At 40.0% G+C, this 14,539-nt stretch overlaps 1 protein-coding gene across 2 annotated transcripts; it reads right to left on the bottom strand.

The window, feature by feature from the left end:
- Positions 1–384: 384 nt before the first annotated feature.
- GRPEL1 (GrpE like 1, mitochondrial) lies at positions 385–13,045 on the bottom strand. Of its 2 annotated transcripts, XM_027835996.1 has the most exons (5): positions 12,953–13,045; positions 8,015–8,177; positions 7,104–7,185; positions 2,644–2,704; positions 2,271–2,360 (listed from the first exon to the last, which is right to left on the bottom strand). In XM_027835996.1, the coding sequence occupies exons 1-5, from the start codon at positions 13,012–13,014 to the stop codon at positions 2,342–2,344; spliced, it is 387 nt and encodes a 128-aa protein (XP_027691797.1). In that variant the 5' UTR covers positions 13,015–13,045; the 3' UTR covers positions 2,271–2,341. The 2 variants fall into 2 exon arrangements, with proteins under 2 accessions (XP_027691796.1, XP_027691797.1); XM_027835995.1 differs by lacking the exon at positions 2,644–2,704 and having other exon boundaries at positions 385–2,360.
- Positions 13,046–14,539: the final 1,494 nt, after the last annotated feature.

Genomic DNA, 14,539 nt, shown 5'->3' with positions numbered 1-14,539 from the left:
CAACATGTATATAGTGGAACTCACCTTGCTCACTAAACCTGCCCCCTTTTCCAGCTTCCTGATTTACTTTGATATTATTACCTCATTCAGGCTGTAAGTCTGCCATTTTAAATGTTTCTATTACCTAAAACATCTACTTGTCAATTCTAAATGTCTGTTCCTCTAGCTTAGCTTTAGACCTGATATCATACTCCTCCCAGCCCCCACACGCTTATACTATTCATTACCCTAATTTGGGTCATCACTGCTCATTTGGATTATAACAACCTCCTAATTAGTTTCTATTTCCAGTGGCGAGTCCCTTAACAGTCTATGCTTCATACAGCTTTTAAAAGAATTTTCTCAGTATACCCATCTGATAGTCACACCCTTTTAACTCCTTAGAGCCTGGTATTTTAAGGCCATTTATTTACTTTTTCAGTTGGATTTCATATTACTCCTCCTCTTCATGTACTCCACTTTCCAGGCAAACTGCTAGCCATTCCCTTACTTCTGCATGTTCATTCAGGCCTTCCTTCTCCCATGCCTAGAATACAAGCTCACATCTCTGAGAATATTAATGTCTTGTCTTCAGGGTAAGGGCCGCCACCTCCTCATGTAGTCTTCTCTGAAAACCTCCAACTCAGAATGTTGAATGAAATTTTCTTAAAACATTTTAGATGTCTTCTGCTCCTATACACAAAACAATGCAAGGTGGAGTTGTCATGTCTACCACTGTCAACTCTGAAGGCAGGAATTGTCATTTTTAATCTATTCCCTGAGGATCACATAAGCAGTAGATGCATGTTTGCTGAATATAATTGAAAACAAAGTTCATGTAATTGGTACAGCAGTTAAAATGTGTATGTAAAAAAGCTAAGAGTTAAATAACATGATTTGAGGGCTTTTAGTTTTGAAATGTCAAAGGCCATTACAATTGTAACAAGAACATAACCCAACAAATAGAAAACAAATGCCAGAAAATAGGAAAATTAGCACAAGTTAGGGCTTTAATCCTTTTAAATAATAAATTCAAACAATGTTTTAAAAACCACACCCAGTAGTACTTGGTTCCTAAACTCTGGGAAAGCAGAACTTACTAAGGAATGTAAAATTAAATACATTTGTTGAGATTATTTCAGACACTGATTTCAACATATTTCTACTTTTAAATACAACACTCCAAAAGACTGCAAACATTTTCCCAGATTTTGAGGGCCAAATCAAATTACTTAACTGGCAAAGTGATAGCTGTAAAAATGAAAAGGACTACTAAAAATGGTTTATTTACCTAAAGGTCTGAAATAAAACCCAAATACTGGGAAAATTATTAGTGATAGTTGGATAATATGTAGTACTTAGATATTATTTAAATAGCTTCTTTTTTGAAGTTCACATAATGGTTCAGAATAAACAGCACTATATACATATCAATATATCCCAAGGAAAAGCTAGAAGCCACCAAAATTTTTGGCAGCAAGACAGCAACATAAACAAGGAGCCAAAGTATACTTCTCTCAAAGATTATTATAAAATTTGTTGCAGAGAGAAAATCTGTTGGTTTCATCTAGTCATTTTATAAATTTCAAAGCACTTTTCTCATAATCTTTTCATAGTACAAAAGAAAAAAAAATCCAGGATGATAAAAGAAGTAAAAAACAACAACAAACAAACCCATAAACCTGTCTGGACAGTCACACTAGAATTCCTGGAGGTGTTTTATTCACTGAACATACCTTTTAAGTAGCCAGGGTTATTAACAGATAAAACATTATTCAAGATACTATACATGTACAAGAGTGCCTCAGAGGCTCTGTTTTTCAAATATGCAATACTAAAATCAATTTGCAGAGTTTTCAAATTATTCAGTTCATTAAATAATGCAATTTCAAGACTGGGTGAATTTTCTGTTGGGCCACTGGTTACTTCCATGAAGAGTGAGAAAATGTGAAAAGTGTTTGAAGGAGAAAATATCCATTTAATAAACTGTATGGCATCTGAGTGTGGGGAAGAAAGAGTCAGAAAGTTAGACTGCTATGGTTCTTTAACAACACCTACCAAAGCAGGTCTCAAGGTTCGCCCATGTAGCTTATACCCAACTTTGGTTACTAGTGCAATGGTGCCGGGCTCTTTCCCCTCTACTGGAGTATGGAACAAGGCTTCATGTTCATAGGGATCAAATTTGGTACCAACAGGATCTAGTTTGAGCAAACCATGCTTTTTGAACACTTTTTGAATCTGGATTTCAGTCATGACAAGACCCTCATAGAGGTTCTTCAAATGAGGGTTTTCTTCCTTTATTTCCTCTTTTGGGACACTTGCTGTTGCCTTTTCCAAAATGTCAGCAACTTCTAATAAATCCTTACAAAAACCTTGAATACCTAAAGAAAAAAAATGCAATTGTATTTTTAATATCAACTCAAAACTTTATAATTTTACACAGTAATCTCAAATGTCATCTGTATATGCACATAAGGATAAATTTGTCAGCTAAACAGTATTATGGCAGGATGATACTGTGGGAAGGGCACAGGACTTGGAATTCAAGCCCTGGCTCTGGAACTTAATAGTTGTGTGACTTAGCAAGTCATACCACAGGGACGGCATCTTTTTTCTCTATACAATAGGCAAAATACTTGTATTCCTCTTTCTTCCTTTTCCTACCTGGGATGATGTGCTACAGAAATATGAGATGCCACAACTTCTCTAGGCCTAATTTCCACATCTGTAAAAAAAAAAGGGGCAAAAAACTAGATGATTATGAAGGTGCCTTCTGACACTGACATATGAGATTCTACATGAAGTAAGGTTTATATAAGGGGGAAAAAAGCATGAAAAATTTTAAATATGGCTCCAAATCAGGGAGATTTAGAAAAATAAAGCAACTCTAAGGTTCTTCCAACTAACACTTAGATTGAAAAGATAACTGAAAAGTGATGACAGTATATTGTGGCTGCTGTGGGCAAATAGGCCCGTTTATACAACATTGGTGAGCTATCTGGTTTGGCCATTCTGAAAGTAATTTGGAATCATGTCCCCCAAATTACTAAACTGAGGCCTATTATCCCAAGGAGATCAAAGAAAGAGGCAAAGTTGTTTTCATGTACAGCACGCTTTTTAAAATGGTGGCCAAGAACTGGAAACTAAGGGAGGGACCATTTATTAAAGAAGGGTTAAACAAATGATGGTATATGAATGTAAAATTATTATGCCGTAACATGACAAAATGGATGATTTTAGAGAAATCTAGGAAGCCTTGTATGAAATGTCAAAGTAAATGAGCAGAACCAGGAGATCAATTTATACAATAACATTATAAAGAGAAACAACTTTGGAAGACCTGGGAATCAAGAATGCTACTCACTTCATGACAGGTGATGGATTCGAGATGAATATATGCATTTCTGGACATAGCTAACATGGGAATCTGTTTTGTCTACGAATATTTGTTATAAGGGTTTTGTCATTGTTTTTCTTTTCAGTGGGAGGATAAAGGAGGACAGAAAAAAAAAGATGAGACATCTTTTTTTTTACATGCAGAAAAGAGAACAGAAGGCAGAAAGTTTTGCAGACAAGTACAACAAGTTTTGAAAGTTACAAATCAAATTATTACAGACTTTCTTAAATAGTAAGCTATACATAACAGAGACTTGCAGTTTCATATACAATCCTCTTGTTTTGTTCCTGCTGAATGCCTACTTATAAGTTTAGGTTTTGTGACATGGTCCCTGTCCTTAAGGAGCTTAATTGGGAAGATAAGTCAAATAGATACAAAATTTAAAATAGAATTCAGCACATAGCCACCAAATTACAGGTAGTTTTCAAATTTTCTTACATGTAACTTAAAAAATAAAATGTTCAAATAATAAAGTGATTATTAGGGAAGAGAAAAATAAGAGAATAAGCATTAAGTGCCTACTATATATCAGGCACTGTGACCCTTCGAACTAGGTGCTGTTATTATCCTCATTTTACATCTGAGGAAACTGAGGTAAAAAGTGGTTAAGTGACTTGTTCAAAGAGGAAGTGTCTGACAGTAAACTGAAGCTTCCCGATTCTAGGCCCAGAGCTCTATCCAGTGTGCCACCTAGCTATCAAAGTGATAAAATGATTAAGTAAATGTACTGCCAGTTCTCACCTACAATACTAAGTATAGGTTATTAGAATCCTGAATAATCTTTAAACATGCAACAGGGAATGTATTTGAAAGAGAAAGTACAGTAGATCCGTGACAGTTCATTTATATGTTACTCCTTCCCAGAAATTATCCTCCATTCACCATAGAATGGAGATGACCCAACATTCACAAAAGCTACGCCAGTAGAGTACAAACTAGCAGGGCCTACCAAAATGGAAAGGGCTCAAGTGACCTGGCAGGTGATCGATCAACTATGCTTGTCACTGAAGGACTAGGCTACCCAAGTTAAGGAAGACTTATCAATAATGGAATTCTGAGTACTACAATGACTTTGAAAGGCTGTCCACTCAAGCCTTTGTGAACTAGGCTGTGGACTAGGTCAGTGGAAGGAAGATCCAAACTAAAAATCATTCAACAAGCATTTATTCAGTTAATACTCTTGGGCTGAAGTAATTTAGAGTTTACCTTATAAAATAACTTTTGGCTAGGTAGAGGAAGAAAAAGAAGTCTTTAATATCTGTACTATTTTTCTTTGAGTATATGAATTCAAGAAAAGGTCTTAACATTTTCAAATGTACCCTAGCCGTAAAGTTGAATCCCTACTGGAATAACTAAATTTCCTTTGTATCAACTTTTAAATTCAATGCCATACCTTAAGAATTAAATCTGATCCATTCCAGAGGCCACACAAAATGGCTGAGCTGCTTTCAGAAGGGTAGTAACAGTAGATGGCAAGTGCACTGGCCTAGGCACCTGGCACCCTGGTTCTAGTTTTACCGACCTGGGTGATTTCAGGCAAGCTACTCTCACCTCCCTCTCTGGGCCTGTAAAAGGAGGGTATTAGACCCCATTTCAACAATTCCTTCCAGTTTTGAATCCCATCATTCTAGGTTTATTGGTTCCACCAAATGGCATAACTGTGTATTCTAGCTTAAGTGACAGAAGCCTGAAGCCATCTAATGGCAAATCTCTTCATTCTTCTATTTTGTCTCTTCCTTGTGGAAGGTGCCCCTCTTCTCCATGACTCTGCTCTATAAACCACACGCTCACTTACACATCTTCGATGTCTCCCCTCAACTGGGTCATTTTCAGCCTAAAAACATTGTACTTCTGACTCGTATTTCCTTCCATTTCTCCCTGTGCCTCATTCTTCACAGGGAATAAGCACTGGCTGAGTATTGGCTATGTGTGAGGCAATGTGCTGAACATTTTACCAATACTCCTAAACCTACTTTTTATCCTCAATGCTACCTCCAATCATTTCACTCCATTCCTAGCCTATCATCCTTGCTGCTCTGGCCTCACTTTCCTCCCTTCAAAAACCTTATGTAATGCCTACAACCCGTTCAACTTTACCCTTTCTTTTCTTCAAATCCTATCTGTTCATTTCCAAACTTTCCAACTCCTTGGGCTGCCTGCTCCTCCTCACTTCTGGAAGCAGCCAAATAACCATGCTGACTGGGTCCAATTCAAATTTGTTAACTATTTTCAAATGATTCCTCAATGCTACATGGCAACCTTTCCCTCCACCCTGACTCTCTATCTCCTCCAACAGACTGGTGTCACAATCATCCCCTTGTCTAATTTTCAACTTCACCATATCCTCTGGCTCTTGTTCTGCTGCCAAACATGCCCTTATCTTCCCCGTCACTGAACTCTAGCGTCCTCCCTCCTTCCTTTTTTCCGGTTATATCCTAAAAAACAAAATAAAAATCTATACTCCTTGACTGAATGCTGTCACTTCCTCCTTCCTTCTGAACTCCCATTCTGTCTCTACCACGCAATAAACTGTCCGCTTCCACATCAATCATTTCTTTATTGCTAAATCCAATGGCCTTTGCCTAGTCTTTCGCCAGCATTTGACGACGAAGAGCAGTTTCCTCTCTGGGTCTTCATGACACTGCCCTCTCCTGGGTCTCCTGTCTGCCACATCTTGTCGTTATACACGACGTGACCTAGTCTATTATGTCTCACTACTCTTTATCTTGATGGCCTCAGCACCTCATGAGCTCACTGATCTTTGAGTACAAATCTACAAATCTGTAAAAGGAGGGGATTAGACCCCATTTCAATGATTCCTTCCAGTTTTGAATACTATCATTCTAGGTTTATTGTTTCCAACAAATGGCATAACGGTATATACTTGATACATTCAAAATAGAGCTGTCTTTCTTCTAAAACCCACCCCTTCTAAACGTCCTTATTTCTGTGGAGGGTACTGACTACTACTATTTTAGTCATCCAGGTTAGAAACCCTGGAATCATCTTTGATTCTTCCCTAATGAGGGGGAAATGAGATTTTATATATATTTGGTCAATCTTACTATCTCTGTAAATGTATGGAATCCCTTGTCTCTAATTAAAAGCCACAAAACTTTAAAATATATTGCATCCTTCCTGGTGCCCACCAGTTGCACTTAGCAGCTCTGCAGTATATTTGTTTAATGACAATGATGGGAAGTACATTAGTCCTATTATTTTTTATCATAGCAACACTAACGAGAAATGAAATATATACACGTGTTCTCTTGGGTATTTACTTATACTTGTCAAGAGGAATTAAGTGATTTGGCCAGTAAACAGAATTAGGGCTGAATCCAGGTTCTCAGCATCTAAATCCAATACTAATTGCTTAACATTTACATATAACTACTATGTAAAAATTACGCTTTAAGTGTCAGATTAATTTTGTTGTATACTTCACTTCACCATAACACCAAACTCTGCGTATATAATCCTCAGACACTCCCCAACTCAATCTAAATGTACCCCAGGGAATGCTCCCTTGCATTTGCCCTGTTCCCTTCCCCATTCTGCTCAACTCAGCACCTGCTTCCTTTAAATGTCCCCAACTACAAGTTTTCCAATTATGTTTTCTCACATTAAAAAAAAAAATGGGTAGAATTCCTGTGGAAAATAAGTTATACGACAAGTGTACTCTTGTGAATAAATAAAAACAATTTTTGTATTTTAGAGGATCACCCACCATATAATTTTGCCTCTTCTACTAATTTCTGGCTTCGCCGTCGCAAGTTCTCCGTATCTGCTAAGGCTCGCTTGTACTTCTCCTAAGATAAAGAAAAAAAGTAGATTACTACCTTATATCCCTGCTCCTTTAACAGTAATTAAGAATTGATGGAACTTTCAAGCTAAGGATGGAACAAGATGCCAAACTATAAAACATTTTAATACTGCTACTGCCAAATCCCTCTTTATTAAAAAATAAACATACCCAGGGGAAAAGGATAAAGAATAAGCAAGGATGAAAACCAAAACCTCATTAAATAAAGTACTCACACTCTTTAACTGACAAACGCAGGATATTACTCTAGGGAGATTACAACATTCCAAATTTTCTACTCAAAAGTATCAGCAGAACAACTCATGATGCAAATGGGCATCAAATTTCATTTTCAGATTCTTTTTTGGGTGTGATGCCAAGGAGCTAGGAAAGCTCACCTGGATCTAACCCATCCCTCTCTAACGACCCAGACTTGTTCAATGTCTTAGAGCAAAAAACGTCTAGAACGTAGACCTTCAGGAAAATATTCTAGTTTTAGAAATGACAGTTATTCTGAACTTGACAAGCACCAAATATAAAAACTTCCATAATAAGAACAAAAAAAGAAACTAAATATGAGGCTAAATATCATTACATATACTTTAAAAGTATATATTCAATTAAACAAATTGGTTCTTAATCTTTCTTGTGTTTCCCTCTAAACTTGTTTTTGATCTCTTCTGTGCATTTTCTTAAACTACTTTATTAATATTTTTCTTTCTTTTCTTTTTTTGGCAGGAGGATTATAATCATCTCACAAAGCAAGAGGCAGAACTGGGATGAGAATCTAACAGCCTATGTTACCTTACTCAGTAAGTGCCCTTCAAATATCTTACCAAAGTTTCTTTCAGCTGTTCTTCTAATTTGACCTTCTCTTCAGTTAATGTCTTCTCTGGAGTGGTATTGTCTGTCTTCTGTTCATTTTGACTCGAGTCATCTTCTAAGTTCTGGCCATTATTTTTCTGTTTTGCTGCTGTACAGAGGAGTCTAGAAGAGGTCCTGAATAAAATTCAACAATGTTAATGATTCGCCCACTCTAAAGAAAATGAAAGGGGACCTGTTAAAAATTTTCACTCATATCATTTGCCACAAACATAAGAGGGAAAAAAATTGTCTACTCAAGTCAAATACAGTTAAACTCTTGGATATATAGAAGATGTTATGATTAAACTTATAATTTTAGTTTAAAAAGTACAATGTTGTTCAGTTGTGTCCAACTCTTTGTGACCCCATTTAGGGTTTTCTTGGCAAAGATACTGGAGTGGTTTGCCTTTTCCTTCTCCAACTCATTTTACAGATAAGGAAACTGAGGCAAACAGGCTTAAGTGACTTGCTCAGTCACATAGCTAGTAAGTATCCAAGGCCAGATTTGTACTTAGGAAGATGAGTTCAATCCTCTTTAGATGCCAGTTTGATAGGAGTAATGGCTTTGCCCCTCAGAGCTAAAATAGTACCCTCCTTTGTATCCCTTCTTTCCTTGGATATTGCAACCACCCAGGTGTAGGCACTCACCCCCTCATGCCTGGGCTATTCTAACCCTACCTCAAGTCTTTCCATAATCCAATTTGTTCTCTACTTAGCCATCAAAATGATCTTCCTAAAGTGCAAATCTGACCATGTCATCCCTTATTCAATCAGCTCTAGGGGCTCCCCATGGCCTCTTGGATCAAATATGAAATCCTGTTTGGCTCACAAAGCCCTCCAAAACCTGGCCCTTTCTTACCTTTCCAGTCTTGTTACAGCTTATAACATCCTCCAAGCCTACTTTATAAATCAGTGACATTGGCTTTCTTGCTGTTCCTCACATGAGGCACTCCATTTCCCGACTTCAAGGGCTTAGCCCCACACCTGGAATGCTCTCCCTTCTCATCCATTTCCAAGTCCTGCCTTTCAATTGTCTTTCAATTCTCAGCTTAAGTCCTTCCTTTTGCAAGAAGTCTTTCCTAGTTCTCCTTTATGTTAGCACCTTCCTTCTTTTATCTCCAAGTTTTCCTAGTATACATTTTATTTGTACATGGTTGTGTGCTTATTGTCTTCCCCATTAGACTGTCCTTGAGATCAGGGACTGTCTTGCCTTTCTTTGCGTAAGTGCTGAGGTGCTTAGCAAAGTGCATGGTACATAGCTGGCACTTAATAAATGATAGTAGGCTGACTGTACTATTCATAGACAATTATATGTTGTCCTATTATTGTCCTGAACTATTAAATTTTCATTTAATCATAGAATGTCAAAGAGGAAAGGAACCTTAACTCCTCTAGTCTAATTTCTCATCTAATACAGGAATCTTTTCTCTAACATCCCTGACTGACAATCACACACAACACCTGAGTACTTCTAATCAGTCAGTAAGCATCTGTTGTTAAGTGCCTACCATGTACCAGGCACTACACAAAGCACTGGGGATATGAAGGGAAAAGACAGCTCCTGTCCTTAAGCTCATAATCTAATAAGGGAGACAACATTCTAAAATATATGTACAAACAAGTTACATACAGGATAAACAGGAAATAATCAACAGAAAGAAGGTTCTAGGATTAAGTAGAATTGGGAATGGCTTCCTGTAGTAGATGGGATTTAAGCTGGTTAGTGAAGGAAGCCAAGGAAGCCAGGAGGAAGAGATGAGAAGGGAGAGCATTCCAGGTCTGAGGGATAGCCAGAGAGCATGCTTGAAGCTGAGAGATGGAGGGAATGGCTCAAGGAATGACAGGGAGGCCCATGTCTTGATTAAAGAGTATGGGGTAGGGTGGGGGAAGGAAGTGGTAAGAATGTAAACATGGTTAGGAAGAGCTTTGAATGCTAGAAGGTTCAGTATTTTAAGGTCGAAGTGACAAATAGCCACTAGAGTTTAATGGGGGGCAGGAGTGGGGAAGGTGAAGAGTTAGGGTGTGGGTGTGTGATCTGCACTTTAGGAAAAAAACTTTGGCAGCTGAGTAGAAAATGGACAGGTGTGGCAAAGAACTTGTAGGGAAAGCATGAGGAAATGAGGGTCTAAACCACGGGAACCGTATTTGAGAGATGTTAGAAATGTGAAATCAACAGGTCTTGTCAACAGATTGTATATGAGGAGGAGGAGGATGTGTGTGTGAAAGATTAGCAGTGAGTTGAGGATAACACCAAGGATTTGAGCCTGGGTGACTGGGAGGATGGGGGTGCCCTCAATAATAATAGGGAAGTCTGAAGGGGGCAGTTTGAGGGGAAAGATAATGAGTTTAGTTTTGGACATGTTGAGATTGAGATGTCCAACAGGCATTTGAAGACTTGAAACCAGAGGTCAGACAACTGACTTCTATGATAGAGTCCTATTCATAATTTCACAAGAGCCGCCTCATTCCATTTTGGGGCAACTCAAATTGAAAAGAAACTAATTTCTATATATTAGTTAAAAGAAATCTGCCTCCCTCTACCTTCTACCTATTGGTTTAAGATTTCCCTTTTGGGGCAAGCAATTTATTCTCTTTCATTTTAAGAGCCAGATTACATTTTTAAAGACAGTTTAAGGCTAATCACTGGCAGAAACAAGATTAAAAACTGTGGTATAAAGACTAAATTCAGAGCTCTTAGGGTTCAAAGTAGAGAAGGGGAAAATTACAGTAAAAGTTTGCCCACAAACATTTTCCCAGAGATTTTCCCTAATGACCTAGCTCAACCCATGAGTGACTTGCTAAAAAAAACATTTCCACTCAAGCTTTGCTTACTCTATTTTTCACATCAAATTAGTCATTACATATTCAACACCACTCATGGAGGTGGAGGATGGTTTTGTAAAGTTTTAGTCTACGAAATGGACTGAACCTCATGATGATAAATGCTAAGAGTGCCTTATATTTCTTTGTATCCCCTACAGTAGCACTGAACATGAAAGGTGTTCAAAAACTATTAATGGTAGGCTTTCATTAATTGTCAATTTAACAAGCTATCCTCTAACCAACCTAACTCTAAGAGGCAAACAACTTTTATCGAGGAGAGAGGTCAGTGGGCTTGCCCTTATGACCCTTGGACTATAGTGCACTTTTAACTGTTACTAGATGTAAACTCCTATGTTAGTATAACATCTGTGTCCTTGATTTCCTAGTGTGAAGGTGAACACAGTTCAGCATTTTCACAACTGTATCAAAAAGCTCCCTCCCTTCCCTCAATTTGGTGACCTCAGTTGAAATAATACTAACTCAGCACTATATTAAAGTGTCAAACAATGTTTTAGGTGTACCAGAGAATTTCTGGGTATGAAATCTGCCTCAGTTGCTCTAAAAATACTTTGTATTTCTCAAATGTATTTTAAATGAGATAAATTATGTTCAGCGTACATATGTATTTACTCTTATTAGATTTAAAGCCACGTTAGGGAACATTATGGAAAGATTTTAGTGATCTTTATACCTTAGCAAGAAAATAGCTCCGCAGAATAACAGGTGTTACAATGTTGATTTGAATCAGCCCTTCCAGGTCGGGACAGAGAGTAGGCTTGAAGTACTTGGGAGCAGAGATTGGGTGTGTGTTTCGTTTTTTTGTTAAGGAAATTGGGGTTAAGTGACTTGCCCAGGGTCACACAAGTGACTACTAAGTGTCAAGTGTTTGGTCTGAGGCTGCATTTAAACTCAGGTCCTCCTGACCTCTGGGCCGGTGCTCTATCCATTGCACCACCTAGCTGCCCGCAGAGATTGTGTTTTTAAAAAAATATTCACACAGAATGAAAGAGTCGACCTAAAACTTTCTAACAAACCTAACTCCTTTCAACGGAGAGGTAAGGGTGGAGACCTCTCTGGTGGTCCTCATTACATCTGAAACTATTTTACTACTCTACTGGACAGGAAGCTACACAAAGGCAAGGGTCATGTCTTATTTATCTTTGTACTTTCCCTAGAACTGAGAAGTTATAGTAACTTCGCTGCGTGTGAGCTCCATTCATTATTAAACGCCTATTATATTCGAGATAAAAATTTCTGGTTTCAAGGAGCTTATGGCCAAATGGGGGAATACAACATGCACAGATACAGCTCACGTAAAATAACACCTCAACATTTACAAAGTACTTTTCTCACAATCCTGTTTCCCTGACACAAGCACTATTGTTCCCATTTTGCAGATGAGGAAAACGTAGCTCCAAAGGTTTCAGTTACTTGCCCGGGGTCACACAGCTAGTGTCAATCACAGGGCTTCCACCTTCAAAAGCTGGGTGCTCTTTCCACTACACCCTCGCTGCTGCTGCAAAGAAGTCCAGACAGCGTGCTATGAAGCAATCTGAGAACACCACCCACTATTCAAGGAGCCTGTGCTTTTTCACTGGGGGTGGGAGAAGGGGGCACAGCCAGAAGTTTTTTCTTCTCCCAAGTTTAGGGTCAGGAGGGAGGAGCATGAGACTCAGCCGTGGGCAGGGTGGAGGGGATCGGACGTTAGGTGAGGGAGCGTGGAGCTAGGCTGGAAAAGCAAAGGAATGGGGGATGGGGTGAAGCGGGCCTGGGAGGCAGAAAAAGAAGAGGGAGCCCAAGTGAACCCACACCCGGGACAGTCGTTGCTGCTGGTGGGAGCCAGGAAGGGCAGAAAAAGCGACGGGACAGACGAAGCCTGGGCCAACCCGGAGCCGCTACCACCTCCGGGAAGAAAGGCCGGGCACTCCGGCCCCGCGGTTCCCAAAGCCCCTCACGGTCCCGGTAGGCCCCTTCCCTCTCGGTCAGAGACCGAGGACTACCTGTCTTCCGCGACAGCGCGAGAGGAGGGTGACAGGAAGACGAGGACCCAGTCCTCCCCTTCAATGGAGAAGCCTACAGCCTCTTACCGAAGAGAGAGAGCGATCGCCGGGAAAGTCCGCCGCACCAAACCCGAGCACTGCGCCGCCATGACCACCCCCTCAGCCCCGACTTGCCCCCGATACTGCGCACGCGCAACGGCACGCACGTTCGCATCAGCAGAGTATCGTCCTAGCGCGAGACGAACGCGCATCCACTTGGGCTCGCGGCCACAGTCCTAACCAATTAGATCGTGTCAATCCCTTAATGGACAGAAGTTATTTCACCAATCCTCGTGTACTATGGGCGGAGCTTCCCGATTGTGGGCGGGGTCTGACGACGGAATGCGAGAATCTTCTCCGTCATTCCCTACCTTCCCGTAGTTAGGCAGAGAAAGAGGGGAAAGGTGACGGGAGGCGGGGGGAGACTTTCCGGGTCTGGGCGGAAGCAAAGCGAGAACCAATAGAGGGAACGAGAGTGGGGAGAGCAAGAGAACGGCTAGACCAGTACACGTGCCGTTTTGCTGGTGGGGAAATAACGGCAACGCCGTCCCTGGAAAGGACCTTTGCAGACATTCAGTCCTGCCCTTTTCGTTGTATTTTGGAAGAAACACGCTTGAAATTGAAATGGAAAATGCCAACAACTCACAGCCCTGTGGGACCCATCAGCCCCAACAACTTGATGAGATAGGAAGGGCACGTGACGGGCACAGAGCTAGTAAATGTACGAGCAGATATCACAAATCTGGCATTCGGTTGCTAATTCACTTTTCGACAGCCAAGCACACGTATACACTTAAGTAATGCAAGATAGATGAGGGTATGGAGGAGAGGTCTATACCGTGTGCTCCAGGACAGTTGGCGGAGATAACAGCCCTGGCTGGCGGAATCCGGGAAGGGAAACTTCTTGAAAGAAGTGGATGGAGAAGGATTTCAACAAGCAAAGACGGGGAGGTCATTGACTATAGCAATGCACAAAGGCCAGAGGAGGGCAGTATGGGATTGGAAAACAGCGCTGATCATATGAAGCACTGAATCTTATGAAGCCTTCAAAACGGTAAAATTAAATAGAACCGTTCTGTTTATATAGTAAAGGACTCATTTGAGTTCATAGAGATTCTGGAGACCTCGTCTCGTGCCTTTAGCAGGAAGATGAATTGTACTTACTCAGGTGGAACTTAAGAACTTGGGCTCCCTTTTATGTGTCTTCCTCGGCTAGAATGTAAACTCTTTGAGGAGGGACTCATTTTGTTTGTTTTTATTTCCAGTGCTTAGCACTATGGCATAGTAAAGCCTAATACGTTTTCTCATTCTCTTCCACCCCCCAAAAGATCAATCACTGTTCATATTAAGCATCTAAGTTTAAAACTTAAATGGTTTAGTTAAATAGCTTTACTTACACAGTATATCTCAAATCTGAGTCCACAATCTGGAGACCATCCCGCATTCTGTTATTGTTTGATTGTTTGGCCAGACACCTGTATACAGATTTACAATTCTACTTTGGATGGACTCCCAGAAAGGCAGAAAGCTGAAATCTACTCCACGCTGTGCCCACCTGCTCTGAAGAGCTGGTAGCTATCTTCCCATTGACATTGGACACCTGTGCTATCACTAGTGTCCATTCCAGAAAGATAG

This window comes from Vombatus ursinus, unplaced genomic scaffold, assembly GCF_900497805.2.
Source record: "Vombatus ursinus unplaced genomic scaffold, bare-nosed wombat genome assembly UNPS02014818.1, whole genome shotgun sequence".
NCBI classification, from domain to species: domain Eukaryota; kingdom Metazoa; phylum Chordata; class Mammalia; order Diprotodontia; family Vombatidae; genus Vombatus; species Vombatus ursinus.
Note: the sequence above shows the minus strand (reverse complement) of the source record. Positions and strands in the feature narration are given on the sequence as shown.